The sequence below is a fragment of the Leptodactylus fuscus genome, chromosome 1 (genome assembly GCF_031893055.1).
Source record: "Leptodactylus fuscus isolate aLepFus1 chromosome 1, aLepFus1.hap2, whole genome shotgun sequence".
In the NCBI taxonomy this organism is placed as follows: Eukaryota; Metazoa; Chordata; class Amphibia; order Anura; family Leptodactylidae; genus Leptodactylus; species Leptodactylus fuscus.
The window spans coordinates 332,159,940-332,187,426 of NC_134265.1; the positions used below are offsets into that span (position 1 = coordinate 332,159,940).

At 42.8% G+C, this 27,487-nt stretch overlaps 1 protein-coding gene across 1 annotated transcript in view; it reads left to right on the forward strand.

Moving 5' to 3' along the window:
- Window positions 1–27,139, forward strand: part of POLN (DNA polymerase nu) — a 66,373-nt gene extending 39,234 nt beyond the window's left edge. The window contains exons 17-23 of the mRNA XM_075261126.1: window positions 8,504–8,586; window positions 9,479–9,607; window positions 15,977–16,087; window positions 18,030–18,108; window positions 23,957–24,024; window positions 25,409–25,464; window positions 27,071–27,139. Of these exons, the coding sequence (XP_075117227.1) occupies window positions 8,504–8,586; window positions 9,479–9,607; window positions 15,977–16,087; window positions 18,030–18,108; window positions 23,957–24,024; window positions 25,409–25,464; window positions 27,071–27,139 (595 nt within the window). The remainder of the gene's footprint in view (window positions 1–8,503; window positions 8,587–9,478; window positions 9,608–15,976; window positions 16,088–18,029; window positions 18,109–23,956; window positions 24,025–25,408; window positions 25,465–27,070) is intronic.
- The last annotated feature ends 348 nt before the right edge of the window (window positions 27,140–27,487 follow it).

The following is a 27,487-nucleotide window of genomic DNA, read 5'->3' on the forward strand; positions in this document are numbered from 1 at the left end:
TGACCACGACTGGAGGGTTGGGGGCCTGCTTTGCCATCTGAAGATATTGGGACCCCCACAGATCAGCATCTGTATGCCAGGGTTGCTACTCATTCACTGTATTCTTAGTAAGGACAGTTGTGGGTACTATAGCTGTATCCCTTTTTAGTCTCTGGGAGAACGCTAGAGCACTCATACCTAGTTATAGTATTTGCTTACATAGTATTGTGCCACCTGGTGTTCACAGTGCATAAAGACGTGCATGTACTCCTAATGAGCTAAGAGCTGGTGGACACACATGCTCAGTCACCCTCCACACAGCCATAGCGATCCTCTGGTCACTGCAGGGCACCTCCTCTAGAATGGAAGTACAACAGCCACCATCTGACCTCCCTATCCAAGAGGAGGATGAATTGAGAGATGGTCACTCTTCTGCTTGAGTGGGAGTCAGAGCCATAAACAATAGAGCCATGACTCCCATATAGTAGAAGTGAATAGAAAGAGCTGCACACAATTGTATTTGGGGACCCCTATTCAGGAAATCTCCATTTACATGTGAGTGTACATATACCCTTTAAGCTACATGTACACTTCATATTACCCATTCATATGTGAGCGCTGCTTTTACCATATGTGACTGCTATATACTGTCACTGAGCATAAACCTGGCAACGCTAGATGCAGAACTGCTGAGGTAAGGAGAAAACATCTAAAATATCAGGTACAATTATCACTGTCTATGGCTGTGGAGCACTGGTAAGATTTTAGTTGCTAGGGGACTAATAACCCAAAGCTAGCGACCAGCAGGACAGATGCATGTGAGAGCGCTTGTCAGGCAGGTGAGGGGTAATGGCGCGCAGCGGCTTTGTAGATCACACTTCTCTTCCTCTATACTGTACATGCATGTGCGTATTCTGATATAGATAGATAAATTCTCATACAACTGGCCTGTACAATAGATTCGCCGGCCACATGGTGATATCTGTAAGCTACAGTAAAATTTAAATGACTGTCATCAAAGAATATATTCTGCTAAAATATTTCTCGCTTCTGTAAGAAGAATTTGTCTTTATTGTACACCTGAATAAAAGGACTAGTGAAAGTATTCTTTGTGAGATAGCTCCACACTGATGTATTTTGTAGATAATATCAGTGATATACGTACATAGGACAAACAATAGCTGGCAATACAAATTACAAGTATGGTGGCCACATACACTGGTTTTAGTAATCCCCCCCCCCCCAGATGTTTGCTTTTGGGTAAGGATCGGTTGTTTGTATTTCACCATGCCTGATCTTTTTGTTATCATGGAGATAAACTGCCACCAGAAGTGTCTAAGGGCTAGTTCACACATGATAACGCATGTGCATATTCCATAGCGGCCGCCGCGAGGGGATGGCGGTGCAGTGCAGTGCTTTCCGCTCCGGATTAGGCACAAATGAATGGGCCTAGTCCGGAGGGTGCTGTTGCGAGGCGGACACTGTGGCTGATTCAGCCGCGCAATCCGTCTGAAGAAAGGGCAGCACACTTCTTTTTTCCATGAGTGAGAACATGTCGCTCACGGAGAAAAGTAAACTAGCGGTCTACATAGACCTCTATTGTGAGGGAGCGGATTATGACATGGATTCCGTGCCAAAATTCACCCCCTCTTGCCCCGGGTGAATGGGGTCTAATTGTCCAAGGTGCAGGTGTAAGGAGGGGGTCATAAGAGATAGCTGCCAGCCAAACAAGTGTTTGGTATGTAATACATATGGGCGGCCTGGTATTTTTATTTAGGAATTTACCATCTGAAACATAAATTGCTGAGTATGTTAGGAGGGTTATATGAAACTGGAAAGAAACAGGATTTACAGGTTGTTATTTTTCTACAAATAGCACTACCTTTGTCCCATGGGCTGTGTCTGAAATTACAGCAGATATTTGAATTGGGATGAACTGCAATACCAAAAACAGCCAATGGATAAGAGTGGTGCTATTTCTGCCAAAAAAGTCTGTGTAATGGCTCATACACGAAGCAAAAAATATGTGATTTTAGGGAACATTAGTAAAATAGCTGGAGGCGAGGCATTCATATGGAAGTAGATAGATAGATATGAGATAATAGATAGATATGGCATAGATAGATAGATGGATGGATAGATAGATATGACATAGATAGATAGATAGATAGATAGATAGATAGATAGATAGATATGAGATGATAGATAGATAGATAGATAGATAGATAGATATGAGATAGATAGATAGATAGATAGATAGATAGATAGATATGAGATAGATAGAAGGATAGATAGATAGATAGATAGATAGATAGATATGAGATGATAGATAGATAGATATGAGATGATAGATAGATAGATAGATATCAGATGATAGATAGATAGATAGATAGATAGATAGATAGATAGATAGACTCTCTTTATACTTTGCAAGCACTAGCAGATAGAATAGTGGTGTGTTATTCTCTTTGGTATACAGCTATACTACAATGTGCCTTGTCCATGGTCCTGACGGATATACAGCTATGTCTCTTGTAAGATACATTACTAGTCTATTCACTGGTGTTAGAGTTCCTAGTTCCTAAAACTAGACCAGACATGGGACTTTAATCTATCGGACATCTATAGGGTATATTGTAGTCATTCATGTCAGGTAAGATGTTGGCATATATAGCCTTACCGGGGCAGTCTGGGAATTTGTGTTTATTTTAGACTTTTTCCCATCAGTTTCTAATATTTTTTTCCCCAGCCAATAACCCCTTTAATATATCTTTATAGCAGTCAGATTTATTATTTTCATACAGAGCTCCAAATCTCCTACCTAAGCATACAAATATAAGGCTGTTTGCCTGCAGCCACCACTAGGAGCGCTCTTGAGCTTACCATATACTGCTGTAAATCGATCTTGGTGATCTTATTCTGGTTAGAACAGAGGAGTCACCTTAAAGGTCTCGTTTTCAGGCAGCTATCACTGTTACTAGATGAATCGGATTGTAACTAAGGATGAAGTATCATCTTAAGTTTTTCCTTTGATTTTTTTTCTTCCAATGATCTAGAAAAGACCTAAGGAGTAACTTAATGCCAGCTACACAGGAGCAAAAAATCCTCCCAAATAAACAGATGGTAAAGAGACGCCTCATGCCGTGTCCATCCATTATACAATATGTGAGGAAATAGCCTAGAGACCCCTGTGCTTTATTTGGCCCATAGCATAACATGTCGTATAGTTTTACAGCAGTTTTTCGGATGGGGGAAGGTGTGTGAGCTGTATGTGTCTCCTGCACCTAAACAGTTCGGTACAGATCAAAGAATTCAGCAGAACGTAATGTTTTTAGCTCGATGCCGAGGCAGCCTGATATGTCAAGCAGGAAATTGTTGATAACGGCACAAGTAATAAATCAGAGAAAACAGACAGAGAAATGTCAAACTGTGAAATATAATGAAGTTATCTACAGCCGTGTTTGATTCCTAGAGCGTGCTGAATTGTAGCTTTTCTGATCAGATTATAAGACGACAAGGGGAAACTTAGAATTAATTCACAAACTAAGGGTGGGAAAAAAGGTTCATAGCTAGTATCAAGGGTAACTTTTGAGACCACCCAGTTTTATTAAAGGAACGACTACAAACTCAAGAGGAGTCTGTCACCAGACCCCAGCATATCACCCCAGCCCTGCAGGTAGATAGGTTACTGTCACCAGAACCCAGCATATCACCCCAGCCCTGCAGATAGATAGGTTAGGGTCACCAGAACCAGCATATCAACCCTGCCCTGCAGATAGGTTAGGGTCACCAGAACCAGCATATCAACACAACCAGCAGATAGATAGGTTAGGGTCACCAGAACCAGCATATCACCCCAGCACTGCATATAGATAGGTTAGGGTCACCAAAACCAGCATATCAACCCAGCACTGCATATAGATAGGTTAGGGTCACCAGACCCCAGCATATCACCCAGGCCTGCAGATAGATAGGTTAGGGTCACCATTACCCAGCATATCAAGCTGGCCCTGCAGCTAGATAGGTTAGTGTCACCAGAACCAGCATATCAACCCAGCCATGCAGATAGATAGGTTAGGATCAACAGACCCCAGCATATCACCCCAGCCCTGCAGATAGATAGGTTAGAGTCACCAGAACTGAACATATAAACCCAGTCCTGCAGATAGATAGGTTAGTATCACCAGAATCCACTATATCAACCAGCCTTGCAGATAGATAGGTTAGTGTCACCAGAACACATCTATATGCAGGGTTGGTTTGTTACGCTGGGTTCTGGTGTCCCTAACCTAACAACCTTGAAGATAGATAGGTTAGGGTCACCTGAATCAGTGTTTTCCCCTTGTGAATGAAGGTAGCAGTTCACCAAGAGGAAACAAAGTGGTAACAGCCTCTCTTTAAGGTGCCAATAAGAACGTGTAGTCTGGAGAGGACTCATTGACCTCTATGAGAAGGAGTTGTGGGCATTCTGTGTGATCTGTGCAGAGAGGGAAAAGGTCAGCTTTGACCCTCACCTGTTGTGGATGGTGCACACTTATCTATATATTATCTATATATAGGTGTTACCTGTCATTGTAATCCTGTCCATGATGATAATGAGAAGACTCTTTGAGAAGTGATCTCTACAGAACAGGAACAGTCATCCTATAATGAAGCTTAGCTGTAAAAACAGAACTTTAGGATTTTTTTTTTTTAAATTGAGAAAGCCCATTAGAAGGTACAGTACTGTGCAAAAGTTTTAGGCAGGTGTGGAAAAAATTCTGCAAAGTAAGAATGCTTCCAGAAACTCAAGTATTAATTGTTTATTTTTGCCAATTATCAAAATGAAGTGAATGAAGAAAAGAGAAATGTAAATCCCATCAATATTTGGTGTGACCTTTACCCTTTGGAGGAGGATTCCTGGAGGTGATGATACCGCCTCCACAGATATAGCCCTGATCTCAACATCATCCAGTCTGTCTAGGATGACGTGAAGAGACAGAAGGATTGGAGCAAACCTACATCCACAGAAGATCTGTGCTTAGTTCTCCAACATGGCGGGAACAACCTCCCTGCCGAGTTCTGCCAAAAACTGTCTGCAAGTACCGAGATGTAGTGATGGAGGGCAAAGGGCAAATCTCACCCCAAATATTGATGGGATTTACATTTCTCTTTTTGTCATTCACTTCATTTTGTTAACTGACAAAATAAACTATTAACCCTTCTATTTCTGAAAGCATTCTTACTGCGTAGCATGTTTTTACACATCTGCCTAGAACATTTGCACAGTACTGTACATGATGCAAATTGAAGTGACTTATTATTATTATTTGTGAGTTATCCACTCCCTTCTGGTCCTCAGCTGTGTCATGTGACCAGCAAGAAGACTCTGCAACTGACAGCGTCTTATGCATGGACAGGACGTCACTTTTTCCATTAATTCATATAAGAGCCTTAATTTAAATGTTATAGGAACGAATCGGGGTTAAGAGGAGTCTTAAATGTACTGTATTCGCATGTGCTTATGTGAATGCCTTGCCATTATTCTGTTATTCCCAAAAGTATGGAATGCGGCTACCTCTGTTATATACTGTACTAGCTTTTACCCGCGACTTCGTCTGCGGTGATTTGAGAATTGGGCGGACACAGACGTGTGAAACTGTAAAAGTGCTTTAAAAGGTTTGGTGGGCTAGCAAATGTGATGTGTTATATTGTGTATGTCGTGATACAGACAATGTGATGTGTTGTATTGTGTATGTCGTGATACAGACAATGTGATGTGTTGTATTGTGTCAGACAATGTGATGTGTTGTATTGTGTCAGACAATGTGATGTGTTGTATTGTATATGTCGTGATACAGACAATGAGATTTGTGATATCGTGGAAAGCTATATGTAAAATGTGAGTGAGTAGAGTGAGGGCTACTCCTGAGGTGACAGATACAGACAATGTGATGTGTTATATAGTGGAAAGCTATATGTAAATGTGAGTGAGTAGAGTGAGGGCTACTCCTGAGGTGACAGTAAGGAGTGTGCAGGCAGGTTGAGGCAGGAAATGCCAGGCAGTGTGTGTGAGTCTATAGCTGGGGCTAGGAGTCCTGCTTTTGTGAGTCTCCTGCTAGGAAGCCATGTTGTTTAGTGGCACCAAAAGTAGCCTGCGACTCAATCCTAAGGGAAAACTATGTTTGTGGAAAATTGCACGCAAATCCGTCCAGGCGTTTTAGCGTGATTGAGGAACAAACATCCAAACTCACAAACATCCAAACACACAAACTTTCACACTTATAATATTAGTAGGATGTTGCGGGTCTGGACTCTGTATACTGCTGTATACTGAACTCTACGACCTTCATTTTATTCTCGACCTCCCTTTTAGAGGGCCTCACCGTGACTTGTTCTCAGGATGCTATCAATGATACTGGCTGTCCTGGATTGTAAGACTATAATTTCGCCTCCATTACAGCTGAAGGATCATCTAATGTTTTTCCTTTCATTTCCTTTTTCTTTTTTCCCAATCCAATCATTTTAAAAAGATCTGTCTGAAAAGATAGAGCAACATAATATCAGATGCACAGGACCAAATAATCCCCCCCAAAAACATAGCATTTTTCCAGGGAAGAGTTGTTGTAGTGTAATGTCCATCCATTTATGAAGATATAAGCTTACAAACAAGGACATCACATGCAGATACTATTCCCTGCAGGGTTGAACATTGTATTCTTCTGTACATTGTTAGGTAAGGAATATGCAAAAAAAAAAAAAAAACAAGGCCTTCTTGGCGAACAAGAGGAATTTGCTCCTAGCGCCATCTTTTGGAATGTAGCTCCCTATAGATCAGGGGTGGGCAATTCATTTTTCCCATGGGGTCGCATGAGAAATTGAAACTGTTCTAGAGGTCTATGCGTCCTGTGGCAGATTTAACTCCACCCACTTCTATGTAGTACTGTATAATCCTCCTACATGGAGGAAAGAACATCACACTTGGAGTGCTGGAAAATTTCCTATATTTTTATTCAAGCAGTGATGATAGAAGTAGTACTCTACTTCTATCATCACTGCTTGATTAAAAATATAGGAAATTTTCCAGCACTACGAGTGTGATGTTCTTTCTTCCAAGTATATTAAGGGTTGGGACCCTACATCTACACAACAAGAATCTCCGACTGCATCACTCTATACCATAATCCTCCTACAGTCACCCGTACATTATATGCCCCCACATTATAACGTTTCCCTCCAAATGTCCAACAGTATTAAGTCACTCTCCTGGTGCCCCACTTTAAACTAGCAGAAACTAGAGGGGACAATAAACTAGGGCAGCTGGAGGGGGACATTAAACAGTTGGGGTAGTTGGATGGGAACATTAAACTGCAGGCAAATTGAGGCAGACATGTCCCCCTCCAGCTACCCCACGGTTTAATATGCTCCTCCAGCTGCCCCAGTTTAATGTCCCCCTCCATCTGCCCCCAGTTTAATGTCACCCTCCATTTACCTCCTAGATTAATGTCCCCCCCCCTCCATCTGACTTCAGTTTAACTGCCCCCTACATCTGCCCCCGATTCCCTCCTCTTACACATACTGTCTCTACTCTCCTTATCTTCCTTCAGTCTCCATTCCCGGCAGCTTGCTCTCTCTGTGTAACAGCAACCACACTGTCCTGTGTGGCTCCACCCATTAACAAGTCTTAGCCTATCCTAGTGACCTAAAGGACCTATGAAGATGTCATCACAGGTCCTTTAGCAGACTTCCCATTCAGCATCTACTTGTATCCCACAAGCTATGCGGGCCAGACAGAACCAGTCAGAGGGCCGGATGTAGCCTGCGGGCCATACATTGCCCTGGTCTGCTATAGATTAATACATAGTCTTCAAAGAAACCTCAGGGCATAATCTGGGAATAATAGTCAAGGCAGTATAACTCCTCCAAAAGGAAGGAGTTTCCATCTGCATATGTCTTGAGGTTTTATTCAATGTGGAGTATGTTATGTTGCTAACAGCATTCCTACACATAACCAATCACATAGGCTGTAGAAATTAGAGGAGGAGTACCACTGATGAGTAACCATGGTTGTCAGCCATTTATGAAGGAGTCAGAGCAGGAGTTGAAGTCGGTGGTGTGGCCTACCAATATCGCAGTCCTGCCCTGTACTATTGATTGAATTTCTCAATGAATTTCCTGAACTGCTCAGAGGATGGTTTTTGGGCACTTGGAAACTCCTCATTGCTTCATAGGTTTGACCATGTTAAAACAAAACTATGGAGGAAGCTTGTACAATGTATTATACCTAGAGGTGGGCAGTGCATGACACAGGGATTTTAAGGCCACCATATAGAGAACCCCTGTGTCACGCTCTGCCCCGAAGGCCTATACTAGACATAACACAATGCATTACAGTCATCCATTTCATGTAATGGCTAGAGTATTAATTATATGTCACTTTTTATGCAAATTCTAATACCAGCCATGTCTATAACATCATTTAGTGTATCCTAACTTTGACCTTTTTGCCTCCATTATACATGAATGTTTATTTTTGTTTACACAGGAAAGAAAAAGAATATGGAAATATAACACCGACTGATCGAGAGCAAGCAAAGCGAGTGGTGTACTCTGTGATCTATGGAATAGGTAAAAGGATTATTGCAAAAACGTGTAAAAAACCTGAAACATAAAAACATAAAATCACATCACATTTGTGTACTGCCCACAGTCGCCCCCACACAGGTGCTCCTCCCCTGGTTCTATTTACATATGTATGATTTCCATTAACAATATGTATAGCGGTTGGGGAACAAGGCTTTCCCTGACCACTATCATAGTGGTCTGGGGCCCCAGCCATTTCCAGCTGGCCGCAGGCCCCATACTCCCCCGGTCACACCCCCTGCAACCACAATCGTTATGCCTTTGATCACAGCTTAAAAACCCCGCTAGCCAGTTCACAGTGACCTCAATATACAGGGTTGTGACAGCAGCAACCTCCATTGCAACACTGCGCCCACAGGGAGAGAGCGACCCAGAAGTCCAGCAACACTGATGCGTGTTTTTTTTCTTTAAAATGTTGTTGCATAGTAATTCCCAATTTTCTTCTGTTTTGCCATGGTACCAGCACTCCTCTCATTTGGCCCTGGCAGGATACAGCATAAGGGAACCTCCTACTGGTTCTCAGTCCTCTGACTGATGCCATACGGTAAGATGACCTTTTTGAGACCTGCTCACATGGTGCAGAGCTGCATGGTATCCGCCATTGCTGTGGTGCTGTTCCTGTGAGGAGGGGGCTTCAGATCCTGGAAACTTATCTTGGAAGCAGGGGTGTTGCTCTGCTGTGGTGATGGTATTTGCAGTGCAGTTCCACACCCAGTATACAGAGGTGGCCATAAACTGGCTAGTGGGCTTATACAAGGGATCAATATGTATACTAAAACTCTTAGGATATGTGATCCATGATTTTTTCTCTAAAATGTTTATTCCATATATATCTTATACAGCTATCAATTTACATTTATTTGTACTTGTGTTGCAGGAAAGGAACGTCTTGCTGAATGTCTGGGTACAACGCCAGCTGAAGCTAATACATTTATGGAGCGCTTTCTTCACAAGTACAGGGTGTCTGATTATACCCAGAAAGTTATACAGGAGTGTCACAGTAAAGGTACTTCCCATTCTTTCTTGGCATTTTCAATGTTGATGGCTTGTTGTATATGTTACAGAGGAACCTTTAGGCTGAGGCCCCACGTTCTGGAGATGCTGCATTTTTATTTTTAGCCAAAGCCAAGAATGGCTACAGGAGGAATGAGAAATATATAGGAGCTTCTTATACTTCTACATTCTCCTCAATCCACAACTGGCTTTGGTTAAAAAAAAATCACAGCAAAATCTGCAACAAAAAAAAGCTGTGTTTCCGCAACGTGGGGCCTACCAAACGACTTTTACCCATACACCCCCTATAACTATCCCTTTGTTTAGGATATTAGGCAGATATTTCACATCTCCTTTGTAAAGCATGTGTAAGTAATAAGTAAAACGTGTTAGTAAGAAACTGGGACATTTACATCATGTCCCAGGAACAGCCAGTTGTCTGGGATTATCCATTTTTGGGCAGGATTTGCATACCTCCCCATCCCCTTTTGGGCCAGGATAAGACAAATTTGCAGGGATTGTTACTAAAATTTCAGAACTGTTGGCAACTGTGACTACTAAATCCCATTAGAAGGCGTTCACTGGAATGTGCAAGCCTGTCTTCCCTGATGTAATTAGGAAGACAGAATCTCAGTGATATGGCCCAATAAAGGCTGCTCCCTTTAACATCATACTCGACCTTCCAAGAGGCCTTTGTTTTGCAATGATGCTGGGATTTTACCAGGTATAGTCTCTCAACCGAGGACGGCCGTTTTGATGTTATTGCATCTCGTCAGCCCGGTGTAGAGAAGACTAACCTGGTAGAGGTGAGAGGCTTAGACAGGGTTAAGGGAATATCGTCACTCCTTAGGGAGAGACCACCATGTAGGTGTGTGGAGGGAGCAGCCTTTATTGGGCCATATCACTGAGATTCTGTCTTCCTAATTACATCAGGGAAGACAGGCTTGCACATTCCAGTGAGCGCCCTCTATTGGTTTGCAACACTGAGGCACCTGACTTCCTTATTACATAATGGAAGACAGATTTGCATATTCTTCCTATGGTCCCTTGCAAAGTGGAGTGCTAAAGAATTAATAAGTCTCCACACACCTATATGGTGGTCTCTCCCTAAGGAGTGACGATATCCCCTTACTCCATCCCATTACATTGAAAAGCCTGTGCCCTCAGACAGTATGGCCATGTATGTGTCAAGGCTCTCAGGTAAGCTTGAGCAATTATATAATTCTTATTAGATTTACAGCACTTGAAAAGAATGACAGGCAGCTTTGTAAAATAGAATAATTGGTTGTCATTCTAGTAAATCCCTGTAAAATATTAAATGAGTTCTAATCCAAATAAATTCACAGTCAGGGTAATCTCCAATTAAAACAAGTATAAATCCTGTACCTTAAAAGATCTATTGTATTACTTGTGGCTACATACATGCGTCATAGAGAGAACTAAGAAGCAGAACCACACTGAGGGAAAGTATACAGACTATATATATATATATATATATATATATATATATATATATATATATATATATATATTTGTTACCATGTAGTCTGATTATTGTGCTATGACTTTAACGTGCTTTGCCCTGTGTGTCTATCATATAAACCATGGATTATAAATCACATGACCATGGACTGTAGGTCACATGACCATGGACTGATTTCTATTCACTGGAAGTAAGCAGAATGATAAACAACAATCAGAGATCTAGAAAACTGAGAGGAATTGATGCAGAAAGTATATTGGAAAATTGTACAACTTTTCATTATACAAAACAATAATATTTGTCTCTCGATATTGAACTGAAAGTGAACAACCCCTTTAAGTTTTATATTTGACTACCATTTGGACTACAATTTGTTTATAAATATATAAACAACAAAACTATAGCCTCCTATAACTCCTGCTGGGCAGAGCAGTAAGTAACACAAGTTTTCCCCAGCTGTATGAGTGCTATACAAGCAACCACTCCGATCAATATGCAAGAAACAAGTTCTCATCCAAATACCAAAAACAGCCAGCAGCGGCAGCAGGCCTCAGTCACACTGTCATAGACATGTTCTTCCCCTGAAGTGTACAGCCTACACAGCTTTATAGCCTAGGATTGAGCTGGTATACATGAGAAACCTGTACTGTATAGACAGGGCATAACATGCCAGGCAGTACCAACCTGTCTGTCATTCCTCTCAAATCCATACCGGGAAATGGAGCTCACCAAATATCCTCAGCACAACTAAGCTTTGCTAAGCATACTTGTGTCTCACTCAGCTTTCCCTGGATGGGATCTAATATCTATATGAGAGGAATCTTAGGGAAATGTACTGATCTTCCACTACTTTCCTTGTCACGCACAATATAAATAATATTCAATGTAAATTCATAGGAATAACTTGGAGCTTTGTGTGCAACATACATTGACTATGGAATAAATGTCCTACCTATCGAGGGCCTGACCACTGAAAATTTTATCACTTAGGCCATGCTGACAACTGTGCCAAAGTCTCCTGAAAATCGGTGAAAGAGAAAATCCTACTTGGAGGATTTTTTACTCCGTCAGGTTTAGTTTTAAAACAGACCCCATTAGAGTCAATGCGGTCAGTTGGACTCCGTGTGTTCTCCGAGTATCTTCTCGTTGTTCTGGTTCTCTGATGGATTAGAACAAGGTAGAGGCAAGGCTAATGTGAACCTAGCGTTATATGTATCTTTGTAGGATATATGCAACTGTAGTTGATCCATGAACCCGTAAGGATATACTGAATTATCACAGACATAACTAAACAAAAATGGTGATGTGAGTTGGACAGTTCCTTTAAGACATAAGTAGTTTGAGATTGCTTCCTGAGAGCCCATACATGCTTTAGTGTTCTTCTAGCAGCAATGCTGTTTCACAGGAGGTATGGTATAAGCACCGTATACCTTTCGCCATAGGATGTCCTGGTTATTATCTTTTCATTGCCCGGAACCACTATGGATTTGTATCAGATTTCCTTGGTGTAATTGAATCCTATGCTATGTAATGGCAGTAATGTAATACAATCTATAAATTGTGCTGTAGCTATGTAGCTTACATGTGGAGTCCTTGGTACATGACACCGTCAGTATGAGGCTATCATAATAAAACCTAATTTCTAATGAAAACAAATCAGAAAGCAAACGAGTTTATTGGAAAATAGAAGCCTACGCCGTGAAAGCACACAGTTATTTCCAGGAAAAGCTTGGCGGCGTACGGAATGGGTTTCTGTGAAAGCCACAGGGGTAAGTAAAACAGGGAGTAAATGAAAAGCGGGAGGCAATAACAGGAACTCCGCAGATATTTGTTTATTTTAATAACCCAGAGGTTATGTTAGTATGTTCTTAGATGGCCGGTGTATAAAATATTCATTTACTACTAAGTAATAAAGTGATCAACACATAAAAAATACTACAGCTCAGTTATTAAAAGTGATATGATGATCGGGAAGCTTTGAGATTGTTAATTCACCATTTTCCCCAAATTGGCTATGCAGTCCTACCTTACAAAAGTAACTGGGACTAAGGTTGAGCAATTGGGATCGGGAAAGATCGGAACCCAATCGGCGATCAAGCAAATTTCACGATCGCAATTGGCTGGAAAATGATCGGAAATCGAATTCTAAAAACGATCTTGAAATCTCAAGATCGGCTCAACCCCAACTGGCACTTAAGCGTTATGTACCCGCCCATGCTGTTTTTCACAGACCTACCGTATATACTCGAGTATAAGCCAACCCGAATATAAGCCGAGGCCCCTAATTTTACCACAAAAAAACTGGGAAAACTTATTGACTCGAGTATAAGCCTAGGGGGGAAAATGCAGCAGTTACTGGAAAATTTCAAAAATTAAAATGGTCGGAGTTTTTTGGTGCAGTAGTTGCTGGGTGCTGGGAAAGGGGGAGGGGTGTTTTGGTTGTCTGTCTACCCTCTCCCTTGAGGACTGAGTTTTTTTCCCCCACTTGGAATTCAGCCTGGCTGAATATAGGGTATCTGCAATCAGGGCCGGCTCCAGGTTTTTATGGGCCCTTGGGCGATAGAGCCTCAGTGGGCCCCCTTGTGGAAGAGTTGGGAGTTGGGACACTGCACGTCGCAGATGAAGTGAGTGACACCACGCAGGAGTGTGGCGTCACCAACGCCATACCTCCCAACTTTTGAAGTTTCATGCCGTTCTCCCCCCTTCATCTGCCCACAGTTTTGTGTCCCCCCGTCTCTGCCCCAGTGTCATGCCGTTCCCCCCCTTCATCTGCCCCAGTGTCATGTCATTCTCCCCTCCCTTCCTCTGCCCCAGTGTCATGCCATCCCCCCCCTCATCTGCCCCAGTGTCATGCCATTCCCCCCCTTCATCTGCCCCAGTGTCATGTCGTTCTCCCCCCCCTCATCTGCCCCAGTGTCATACCGTCCCCCCCTTCATTGCCCCAGTGTCATGCCGTCCCCCCCCTCCCCTTCATTTGCCCCCCAGTTTCATGGGCCCCCTTCATTATGTTCCACCTTAATGTTTAACACAGAAAACAAACACTTACACTCACCTTCCATTGCTCCCCCGCTGCTCCTCTCTCTGCTTTCACGCCATTCACATAGTTGTAGGCGCGATGTGACGTCATCACGTCGCGCCTACACACGTCGCAGCGTTAAGGCAGGAGCTGAGCTGTCACAGCTCCTGCTTTAATCGCCTATGTATGCGTCCGACAGACACCGATGAGCTGCAGTCAGGACAGGCAAGTGCTGGGGCAGGCAAGCGCCGGGGGGCACCCAGAGGTTCTGTGGGCCCCGGCACATGCCCGACTACACCGTGCACTGACGCCGGCCCTGTCTGCAATGCAAATGGCCCTTATTTACATGGCCATGTGACGTCACACACAATGTCACATGGGCATTATAGAACCCGTGATTTTCTATGGGTCTGTCTATGGGTTTTCACAGACAAATATTTTTTTTGACGGATGTAAAGAAAAGGACATGTGAATACACGAAGAATTCAAGTGTGACTAAACCCTAAGAGTAACATTAAAGTATACCTCCAATTATACAACCATTTTTCATAGATAGCACAGGTGAATATAAGAAACTTTATTATATATCATATCAAAAAATCTGTTTTCTTCTCCACTTATTAAGCTGCTCTTCTCCTCCTAATCTTCACTCAGGTTGTTTATTTATATAGACTCTGTCTCTGTATTGAAATCACACATAGAAGTCTATGGAGAGGGTAGGGAGGTAGGAAAGGCTGTTAATTGATTTATCACCTCATTTTGCGCAGTAGTAGTATTTTATCTTGAAACATGGCGGTATTAAAAGATATCCCAGACCCATGGGGTAGCAGGGTTTAACAGCTCCAGTTATTTGGGTGTCTTCTTCATGAGCTCCCCCACCTCTGCACCTTTCATCATAGACTAATAGGTAAAAAGTAACTCAGTCTGATAAGTGGAGAAGGAAACAGATTTCTATAAAAAGATATATTATAAAGTTTCTTTATGAAAAATTGTTCATAATTAGAAGTACACTTTAACCCATTCAAAACATCCGCCATAATTGAACGCCTGATGTAGGATCTGAGCACTGATCATAGGCATTAAGTCCCCCTGCCATTTTGGGATCACCGACACCCAGAGCAAGATCCGGAGCCAGCGCCCCATTGCCATGACAGTCTATTGAAGGCTCCCAGACTTGTCTGCCTTTCATTTGTATGGCAGGCTGATTTATGTTTTGTTAACTTTTTACATATTCCACAAGGGGACCTGAACCTCAGAGCTCAGATTCCTAGTGCAATGTACTGTAATACATAGGTTTGTAGAACACCGCACATAGGTTCACTATGAGAACTGTTCATAGGCAGTCAGGAGGCCATTGCCCATACTCCTGGCTCCCATGGCAATCCCTCGAATCTCGTGATCTTATCCACGCATCTGCATTTCACATATATATACCATCCATATTTTTAATTCTATGGTATGCGTAGGGGACCAAAACACATTATATATGGTTCCGTATGGGATAAATAACATCATTTTTGGATAGTTTGAAGTTTTGATACCTGTCGATAACTAATATATTTGCTCTTCTTAGTGTTACACTTTAGCACTCTGAACCAATCAGATGTCTCCTCACTTCTGCTCCACCCCCCACCCCCCTTTCACAGACAGAGAGAGAGAAGCTGCAGCTGCACTTCCTCCTCCCTGCCCATTATTTTCAGTCTATTCAGAATTACTTTACATTGGGGATTACGGAGATTTGTAGAGAAATTGCAACTACATCTGATCCATGATTCTAAAGTGTGAAGAACCCAGAACTAGCCTATATACATCAGCTGATAATAGCATCCCTATCTATAAGCGTGACTAATAGTAGAGACTGACTTTGCTTTTCTGTTTTGTAGGGTTTGTGGTTTCGCTTATGGGACGCAGACGGCCTCTCCCTCATATCAATTCAAAGAGCTATGGCCTGAGGGCCCAGGCAGAAAGGCAGGCTGTCAATTTTGTCATCCAAGGTAAATAACAGGGCTCACTTACTACAGACAAGAGGCAAGGACTGACACTAGCAACAAGATGTTTTCAAAATGGTATATATTGGTTTATTAGGAAGTTATGGGTTTGCAGAACTTTATATATTACGTGTAATCTGAAACTAAAAAAACTTCTGTACGGACTTTATTTTCTTTGAGTAGATGATCAAACCGCACCTCTGAAATATCACATGATGATGTGCAGTTTATTAACTTTAAAGTATGCACAAAGCTAATGAAATCAAGAAATGCTGGCCTTATACTATCACTGACCATACAACTAATCCTAATGAACTCCCCATATACATGCACACTCAGTTCAGCAGGTGTTTCCATTGCAGAAAGAGGGGAGAAAGCCTCTGCCAGACACCTCTAGTGGTGACTTATCTCTCTTGAGTACAAAGGATTGGGCATATTAAAGTTCATCTTGCCCAATAAACCCTATTATAGGCTACGTGACGCATCTGGCTCCTTTAGGCTCCATTCCCACGGAGTAACGCGCTGCGCATTCAGACACGTATACACGTGACAGAGTGTGAGCGCTCAAAACAGGTCCCATTCACTTCAATGTGTGCTGACTTATGGGCACTACACATTGAAATCAATGGGAGGCTTTTTAACCCATTAATTTCAATGTTTAGCGCGCGTGAGCTGGCACCCATTGAAGTGAATGGGATCTGTTTTGAGCACTCAAACTCTGCCTCAGCTACGAATAAGGAAATAATTTCCGAAAAGCGTCAGCTGCTCTTCTGTCCATCGAAGGAGTGTCACCTAGATGTCACCTAGATCATGCGATTTTAATGGAATTATGTCAATAAAATGAAAAATTTTTAAGGAAGTGGCTGGTTGCTGGATTTACTTCTCAAGGATTGTGTATACGTGTCTGAATGCGCGGCGTGTTACTCCGTTGGAACGGAGCCTTAGAATCCACCATGACAGGGATCCAGGATTTCTGTTATTCTTGTTCTGCTTCTATAAGGGAGTACAACAATGGAAATAACCAACACAGAGTAGATGTGAACAAAGCCTTAGATGGTTCACTGATCCTGTGGAGAGTCTTATGGTTTACTTGAGTCTTATGGCTGATGATATGGTCATTTTTAGACTAGGGGAACGGACCCTGACCTTTCTTGCACTACAAACCAGTTTCCCACAGTCCCGGAGGGGGGTTACTCATGGGAAAATTGACTTGTTTGGAATTACCATTTGTATTAGCAAAGTGCAGGGGCAGGATGACTGGGGAAATGGTCTCAGTCTAAGTTGTGAGTATAATGACCTGAGTGTGTAGGGAGTGGCCTCACTTCAATGGATCACCAGAGATACTTGAGTGCCATTGATGTGAATGGGAGCGCTGACCGTCCCCAGTCCCACCCAGTCAGGGTTAATGTGGAACGCAAGAAAGGCCCTGTTTACTTTATATGCTTTTGTAATAGCATTGCCTACTGCCTGCTTGTATTGACTGTCCTGGGCCCCAGTGCAAAACCTTGTGGCGCTTAGAATAGAGGTATATTTTATGTGGCAAAGAAACCTTTGGGCCTCCTTAAGCTCCAGAGCCTAGTAGTGATTGCTACCCCTGCACCCCTATAACTACACCCCCACCTAAAGGCAAGGTTTTATGTGTAATTGTATTGTAAACGAGGCTTTGTCACTAGCTCTTTCCAAATGGTAAGCCTCTGAATGCAAACAACAACGTTTCCATTCACTGACAGCAAGCAGGTATGATGTAAACGATGACGAATTGAAAAACAAAGTAGCTTATATGATAGTTATATAACTATTCAGTATACAATAAGTACGTAGGAAGTGGTAGCCTGGAGGCAGCGGATTATGTGGTGTAATGACATAAATGCATTTCTTTGTATAATAATGCCACATTCGGTTTCTGTGTTCTCTTCTGATTCGTGTTCAATGCGACTTTATGTTCCAGGTTCTGCTGCTGACTTGTGCAAACTGGCGATGATTAAAATTTCTGCGGCAGTCACATCATCTTCCCACTTAACCGCGAGGTTAGTAGACAGTAATATAAATGCAAATCAGGTTCTTGTATTTTACCTACTGTTTTATTATTTCCGGTTAGCTATTGAAATCCGTACATGTAACTAGTGCGAGTCATTTACACAGCAGAGAGATCAGATTTAGGAGAACATGACTAGTTTAGGAGTGATAAATACAAAGAACGCGCCATCATTTATTTATATGGAGGCAGAAATACGTTCCCTACATCCGAAATTCTAGTGTTTAATGTTCATTTATTGCAAATATAAAAAATACCAGTAAGTTTACATCATATGTCATCAAGTCTGCTCAGCTAGTTCTCTGTTTATATCTGATACTATGAAAGTTGAGTGACCTCTAATATAAGTAGCCACTTAAAGGGATTTTATCACAAATACTTGTACCCTATCCACAGGAAGGTTACAAGTGTCTTATTGCTGGGGGTCCCAATGGAGCACCCCCTTTAATTATACAATAAGGGCTCAACCACCACTCCATTCACTCCTATAGTACTGATGGCAAGTTATACTTGGCTACCTTCGTCAGTCCTATAGAACTGAATAGAGCAGTGTTCACACATGGGCCCCATTGCTCCATTCTGAAAGGAAACTACGATTGGTGTGAGCCCTTAATGATCAGACACTGTCCCCTATCCCATGAATGCTATGAATGCTGTTTATGAAACAAACCCGGACGGATGATAGGTTCACACTTGCGTTGGGTTTCCATTCTTCAGATCCGCTTTGGGACAAAAAATGGAAACCCAATCCACATAAAAAGCGGTTACCAGCGGACCCCATAGACTATACTGGATTTCCACCTGATAAGGACTTTTCTCTCTTCATTTTTCAAGCGGAATTAGTGAGGGGATCCCTGAACAGTCATCGACTGCAGATGTGAACCTAGCCTGAGCTTATTTTGGCATAAACGACTGCAGATATTTTTTTTATTTTTGTGCTGTATTAAAAGCCATAACTTTTGTAAGTTTCTGTCAGCCTAAAAGTATGAGGGCTTGTTTATTCCAGGATGAGTTGTATTTTTCAAAGGTGCCATTTTGGGGTTACATACAGCTTCACTTTTTGAGGATGTAATGGTAAAAAACCCCATAAATTCTACCATTGTTTTTTGTATGCGGCATTAGTAATGTGCCTTTATTATGTACCCTTATTCTATGGGTTAGGACAATTTAGATAATACCAGATATGCATAAGTAATATTAGGTAGTCCTAATAAAAATATAGCCATGGCAAGACTGAGGGACTGTTATGTCCCCAGCTGTTCTTTCAGGCCATCGGCCCCCTTGTTGTGTCCACAGGATATAACATGGGGTTTGCCAATAGAAAAGGGTTAACACAGAGGTAACTTTTGCACTTTGGGGGGTGGGAGCAAATGCCCTTCTTCTACATAAGAAGACACCTGTATTATAAATGTCATATAGCAGGTTATAGATTCTGCATTTGGACCCAGAAGCTTAAAATTATGCCTCTATGTAGGTAGATTCAGGCAACTATAAACTGTATCTGAGGAAGAAGGTAGAAGACTTGAATGACCCTTGAAGTGAAGTATGAGTGCCTCCCATGTATTACATGACCTCAGTACACATGCTTTTCAGGATGAGTGGTGGTTTTATCATAGATACTTGAAGACTGTAGCTATACGGGAATCCTTTCATCCCTGATTTCTACCGCTATCTCCAGGAGTGTTCTACTTTATAGATTAAATGAAAGAATTTACATGGAGTTTTTTTATGTTTTGCAATTTTTAACCCCTTCTCCCTGCAACTATCGTTTGGTTTTGTATTTTAGTTTTTTACTCCCCATCTTTCAAAAGCCATAACTTTTTTATTTGTCCATTCACAAAGCCAAACAAGGGCTTATTCTTTTTGTGCAATTTTACGTTTGTGTCCATTTAATATTCTATACAGTGTACCAGGAGGCTGTAAAAGAATTCAAAATCAGGTGGAATCACAAAAAACTGCACCATTTTCTTATGGGTTTTGTTTTACAATGTTTACTGTGATGCCAAAATGGCACATTACCTATATTCTATATGATCACAGTGATACTAAAAGTATATATATTTACCAGCTCTCCCCTACATTTTTGAGAGGTGTCTGCTCCTGGACTCCTGAAAGAGCAGACAAACCTCCCACGCCCGTGTTTTAATGTTACTTGGGGACTTTATGTGCTGATCACACCTCACCATAGCATTTTGTGGCCATGACCCCCATAGGGTCAGTACTTTTCTATATATGGCATGCATGGAGTTGGGACTGTTTCTGAGTGAGAGGGATACAGTTATAAAGCAGATTATCCTGTACTTACTGTGAGCAGTGTATAGCAGCTAGTCTCCACCCTCCAGCTCAGGAAGAACTGCAGACTACAGAAGGAGCCTGAACAGGGGACAACTGCTTTCCATGAAAAGTCAAATGCAACTGCAAGCATGCTTTAAGTTTACAGGTTTATTTGCTTTAAACATATTTTCCTAATACTCTATTAAGGTAAGGCAATACACGCTGCTCATGATGTGGTCCCTATGCAGCCACCAACCCCATGGTCGCACCTGCTGCTGCTGTGCTTTTCTATTAGATTGTTAATAATTAGAGATGAGCGAATACCGTTCTATCGAGTAGGTGTTCAATCGAATATTACGGTATTTGACATATTCAATTTCGATCGAATACCACATGGTAAACGCAATAAAAATTTGTATGCCCTCTCACCTTCCCTGGCGCTATTTTTGCACCAATAACTGTGACAGGAAGCAGGAAAACGTAGGCATCCAAAAAAATAGGAAAAAGTCATTGGCTGGCTAAATCGGGTGACCTCGGATTTATAAGAATAGTGTCAGCCATGTTCGTGTCATTTGCAGCTTGGTGTTAGATAGGGAGAGACAATGCTGTGGGCTAGAAAGGGATTAGCTTCTGCTAGGCAGGCAGGGTACACTGCTTGATAAGTGTATATACACCACTAGTATATACACTCATCCTGCAGCGAATTTCAACTAAAAGTCCTTTTTAGGATTCCAATTCTCTACCACTGGTATACACTACATATATGTCCCATAGGGGTGAGAAGCTAGCAGTTGTCCTTGCATCCGCTAGATACAGTAGTAGATAAACGCCATTTCTATCTACCCTCCGTGTATACTTCAAACAAACTGATGTATACAAGTGTTTTTGTTCATTCACATTGTACCTGTGCCATTAGGTGAGAAGAAAGCTGTATACTGTCATCCGGTATATACGCTCAATATATCTACCCTCTGTGTATAGTTCAATCAAAAACACTTGTATACATCAGTTTGTGAACTCACTCATTCTAACTGTCCCACTGGAGACTGAGGGAGCTGACTTTGAGGACTTTGAGAAACCCTTGAGTTTTGTAGATTGTTCCAGTGTGTGGTGACATCGCACAACAGACGGTGTTCAGGCAGAAGTAGGCATTGCTGGAGGGTTTTTAGGCTAGCAGCGGCAAATGTAGACTTACGCAAATGGGCGCACAAGCGATGCTCTTTTACCAGTAGCTCAGGCACATTGGGGTAGGTTTTTAAAAACCTTTGCACCACCAACTTGAAAACTTGAGCCAGCCATGGAAAATGTTTTGAGTCCGGTAAGCTCCAGAGCCGCTACCAGGTTCCGGCCATTATCACGCACGACCATGTCTGGGCCCAGGTGCATCGTTGAAAACCACATTGCCGTCTCCTCTAGGATGGCATCACTCACCTCGGGGGCAGTGTGTTTTCTATTCAGCACGACCTGCTGACGTCTCCCCACGCCAGTGCTGCAGTGTTTCCAGCTTGCAGCTGGGGGTCGATGTTACGGCAGAGGAGGAGGCTTTCTGAGAACCCATGCCAGGAATCTTGGGCGGGGAGAGGAGATAGGCCGCCCCAGTTTGCGACCCGGTCGCAGCCTCCACTACATTCACCCAGCCTGTTGTTAAAGAGATGCAGCATCCCTGTCCTCGTGCGCTTGTCCAGGCGTCGGTGGTCAAGTGGACCTTAGAGCAATTTGTGGAACTCAGGGCCTGCCTGATGTTATGGGACACGTGCTGGTGCAAGGTGTGGACGGCACACCAAGAGAAGTAGTGATGGCTAGGGGCAGCATAGCGAGGTGCCGCAGCTGCCATCAGGCTTGAGTCTCCACAAGCAGAAACATCAACATCTCCAGGGCCAGCAGTTTTGAGATGAGGTCGTTGAAGGCTTGTGCATGTGGGTGGGATGCGCTTTACTTATGCCTGCGATCAAACACCTGGGAGATGGTGATTTGCTGGGAAGAGGCACATGATGGTGCAGGCAAAAGGAGCAGAGGCAGGAAAGGGGGAGGATGAGGGTGAAGTCCCCAAAGTATCAGAGGCAGATGTGGAGGTGTCCAGGTTGGTGGTCTGGACTGCAGTGCCAGCTCTGGAAACAGTGGAAGAGTCAGTGTTGGCAACGCCGGCCGATGATTGTCCTGCGTTTGCTCTCTCCCACTGAGCCCAGTGCTTGCCTTCCAAATGAAGGAGCATGGCTGAGGTGGTCAGATTGCTTTTCTCAGAGCCCCTATTCAGTTTTGAGTAGCACAGTGTGCAAATTGCACTCAGTTTGTCCTCCGCACATACTTTGAAAAATCTACACACCATCGAGGGATGTGGCCTCGATGGGTGACTTTTGGGCAAGTGGCTAGAACAGTGAACATCTTGGGACTTGCTGGCTCTGGCCTTGCTTCTGTGAAGCAGCTGTCCTCTTCCTCTGGACATTCCTCTGCCTCTAGCCACCTGTTTTGGTGCTGCACTTGCCTCCACATCTACACTGCTTTCCACACTACACATCACCCCTGTCCAGGTTGAGTCAGTGGCCTCGTCGTCTACCACCTCCTCTTCCAATTACTCACTTTCCTCTTACTGCAAACTGCACATAACCACAGCTTGCCCTGATGGCAACTGTGTCTCATCATCACTGAGGCCAAGAAACACTTGTTGCGGGTCCACAACCACAAAATCGGCAGGAGATTGCGGATGCTCCAGTGCATCAGGACAGAGAAATTTGTCTATTAGCTCCTTGGATTAGTGAAGTGGTTGAGCAGAGTTGAAGAGTGGAAAAGGACCCAAAAACAGCTCCTAGGAGGGGGCAAGGGTGGGATGACTCTGCTGCGAAGATTGGGCATGTTGGGAGGAAGGAGGGGCAGACTCTTGGGTATGAACACGACTGCAGGTAGTGGCTGAATGGCTAGTGGAAAAGCAGCTGGAAGCATTATCTGCTAGCCCTTGTAACACCTGTTCCTGGTGCTCGGGCCTGGTCTGCATTGTACCCTGCACCCTGCTTAACGCAGCTATCAAGTCAGGGATTGTGATGAGCGCATGCTAATGTTTCTTTAGGTTTAAATTTGTGTTTCTGTCCATACTAATTTAGAGGAAAGAAGGTTTCCAGGTATTTTTCCACTTTCCTTATTGACTTTGGAGTATCTAGTTGATAGGCTGTGATAGTGGGGTAATCCTGGGACTTGGGCATGTTACATGCTCCCAGGCATGCTTCCACTGCTGTCCCAGTTGCATTCCAGAGGTGTTGGCATCATTTCCTGGGGTTTTATTGTGGACTTGGTGACTTTCCTTAGTCGAATTTCGGTTTCCCCTGAAACAAGCCTTTTTTCCCCATAGACTATAATGGGATTCGATATCCGGTCGAATAGTCGAATATTGAGTGGCTACTCGAAACGAATAACGAATATTTCACTACTTGCTCATCTCTATTACTAATGTATTGTTATTCACTTCTTCACTGAGTGAAGGAAAACCTAGCTACACCAAACAATCTTATCAGACTTCTTATCAGACTTCTTATATTCTTACCAGACTTATCAGACTTCTTATCAATTTCTCCCAGACTTATTGCACAGATTCATGATGAATTGTTGTTTGAAGTTAAGGACTGTCAGCTACAAGAATTTGCAGGTAAGAACAAAAGTGTACCGGCATGTACAATGATAGAAATATGTTACCTTCCAATACTCACAAAAATATGTGAGTACAATACAGTAGACATAGGATAGTTCTGAAGCTCATAGTATCATAACTCAGATGACCATGGACGATGATTTTGTCCATGTCGGTTGTTTCGGTTGGGTTGTAACAGTTTCAGCTTCTACCTGCAGTTTCATGCAGATTGAAAATGTCCGAACTGGAACTGCTATTATTATACTATGGGGTGTCTTCAGACTCCAGAGAATAATTAAAGGGGACCCATGATTTACCTTGCGTGGCCTCTTCCAGGCTACTGAATAACATCACGTACTGCTAAGGATTGCCATTGAGTCTCAGCGATCACTTATGTCACAAGCCCAGGAGAGGTGAGTAACATTGTTTTTTATGTTTGCTCACCCCCCTGGTCCTCTGCTAATCATATTCTTGGGTCTGAAGAGACCTTAGAGTATTATAATAGTCAGTTTATATATTATAATGGTCAGTTTGTTTGGTCAGAATGAATACTGACAGCTAAATATTTTGAGTCAAATCTCAGGAGGCTCGCCCAACACATTTCCTGAACACAAAACCTTTGGGCTTCATCACCCATGAAACTACATAATACTGTGGGATTTCCTAAGACCCCAGAGTATAATAAGTGGAGGCCTAGGAGAGGTGACGGAAAATAACAAACACTTATACACCTTGCCTCACCTCTCCTGAGCGTCCACCGGTCTCTCAGTGTCCTCTTTAGGCCTCTTCCGTCCTCCAGCTGATGTCATGCGCCCCAGTGAAATCACCGAGGCCCAATCACAGGCCTTAGGGGTGACCCCAAGGTATATGACATTAGTCAGAGCCCAGAAGAGTGATGAGGCAAGTTGAGAATTAATGTTTGATATTTTTCCTCACCTACCTCACCCCAGAGTATAATAGTACTTACGGTTCTACCCAAACAAGTTAGGACTGAAACGCGCAAATATTTGTTGAAACATGAGGGTCACCCATTTTTAGCTCTTACCATTTATATGCACTGATGTCACATGCTGTGCCCATGAAAAACTAAGGAGGATCATTCCTTTAATGGGTGGGTCCAGTCACTGCGCCTCCAGCTGACTACTAAATGGCAACAAAGAACATGGCATGCCATTTTGTCTCCTGTCAGCGTTGCCATGTTCTGTGGCTGCATGGTCCGTTATTGACCACTATATAATTCATAAGGCCACTGGGAAACATCCTAACAAAGTCAGCAGGCGATGAAGTGGCACAGGACTTTCCTAGTACCTTGGGTGGGCCCCCAGTCACTCATAGGAAACCTGTTACATTAATATTTATTGCACAGTACATTTAATAAACTCCTATTTCCATATATTTCTAGAACTTGTAAAAAGCATAATGGAGTCCTTACAACATGCTGATGGTGTTCAATTAAAGGTAAAAGTCCTACTGCAATGAAGAGCCCTAAAGATGACATTTTTAAATACAGAACCTAAGGCTGCAAAGGATGAAAAAGTAATATAAAACATCTACATAATTAATAAAAGCTAAGGTCTCCCACGCCCTGCAGTTCTCTGCAGATTACATTCAGAATGTTATGGGAAAACCTGCCCCATAATCAGAGGCATAGATTTAACAAACTTTAACTTTACATCTATGGTGTTACTGGCCATGATTCAACAATCTTTAACTTGACAGTTAAATTATTCTGCTTTGTCTGCCTAGCAACAGTGAGGTAGTAATGGAGGAGGAGCTGAGCTTAGGGGGAGGAGTTGTTATACAGGGAGCCATGATGGAGCATGGAATAAAGTGTTCTGATCTACAAGAGTAACCATCTCATAGTGGACTTATTCCAGAAGACCTGCATCCTCACTACAACACTACAGTATCCATGTCTAGTGCCTGTATCCATGTCTAGTACCAGTTCCCATGTCTAGTGCCTGTACCCATGTCTACTCCCTGCATCCATGTTTAGTATCAGTACCCATTTCTAGTGCCTGTATCCATGTCTACTCCCTGTATCCATGTTTAGTACCAGTACCCATGTCTAGTTCCTTTTACCCATGTCTAGTGCCTGTACCCATGTCTACTCCCTGCATCCATGTTTAGTATCAGTACCCATTTCTAGTGCCTGTACCCATGTCTACTCCCTGTATCCATGTTGAGTACCAGTACCCATGTCTAGTGCCTGTACCCATGTCTAGTACCTGTACCCATGTCTAGTCCCTGTATCCATGTCTAGTGCCTGTACCCATGTATAGTGCCTGTACCCATGTCTAGTACCTGTACCCATGTCTAGTGCCTGTACCCATGTCTAATATCAGTCGCCATAGGAAGCTGATTATGTAAGAGGCAGAGAAGGAGCAGAGAGGTATGATGACAGAAGAGGTTGAGCAGAAGAATAGGTGACAGGACTCTGAGGAATCTGTGGTCACATAGAAGTTTTCAATAGTATCTTCAGGCAGCGCCCCATGATAGAAAAAAAACATGTGATCATGTGACTTAATGAAGAAGGTGAAGGCAGGATAAGGAAAGACACTATGAGTAGATAACTAATACTACTGAGGGGGGTCTTTCAGACAATATAATAAGTAATAAAAAAATAACAGAGAGTTCGCTTTAAGTGTTTATTTTAAAGTGTACTACATCATGGTATGTGAGGCAATAAATGTCAGCTTAACGTTTGTAGTAGGGTCAGACTTTACTAGTATTTTTTGGAAGTTGAAGTGGTTCCCACCCAAGCACCACAGCTGCTTCACACAGCTGATCAGCAGGGCCGCAGGAAAAAACCACGGAGGCAACATATCACGTTTTTTCCTGCAACGTTTTTCACAGAAAGTCCTAAGAGGTTTTCTCTGCGGACTTTCTGCTTCCATTACACCTAAGGGGAAGCTGCTGCCATTTCTGTAGGTAGTGTTGGAAATCACAACGTTTTCACTGCATGCATTTTTCTACAATGTGCGAATTCTATCCAATTTTAAGTAATCGTGATATGTACATGTGTGGTTCTAAATCAGACATTCATGTCTTCCTGTCTTCCTAGGTCCCTCTGAAAGTATTGCTAACCTCTGGAAAATCCTGGGGATGCATGACTGAGCTCCAAGTGAAGTAGAACAAGGGCGGTTATCTGGTAACCTTACACTTACCCGGCCTGCGCCGACTCTATTGTGAATCACTAAGCAACTGCTCGGCTGGATCTTTCATCAGCATCTAATAGTTGGCATGCAAATTTGTCTTACATCATTCTGTCTGTAGCCACGGGCAACAGTAGCGGGACAAAAGCCGGTTCATGCCAGTTTATTGTATTGCTTTTAGTTATGGTACTCAGCCGGGAGCTGCAGGTTTTATTTCTAAATTGCAGTGGTTATTGAACAAAAGCTAAATTTAAGTGTGGCCTGCATAACATCCATCTACATCGCTGTCTCCAAGGGAATATATTACCGCCATCCTTCCCTGGTGT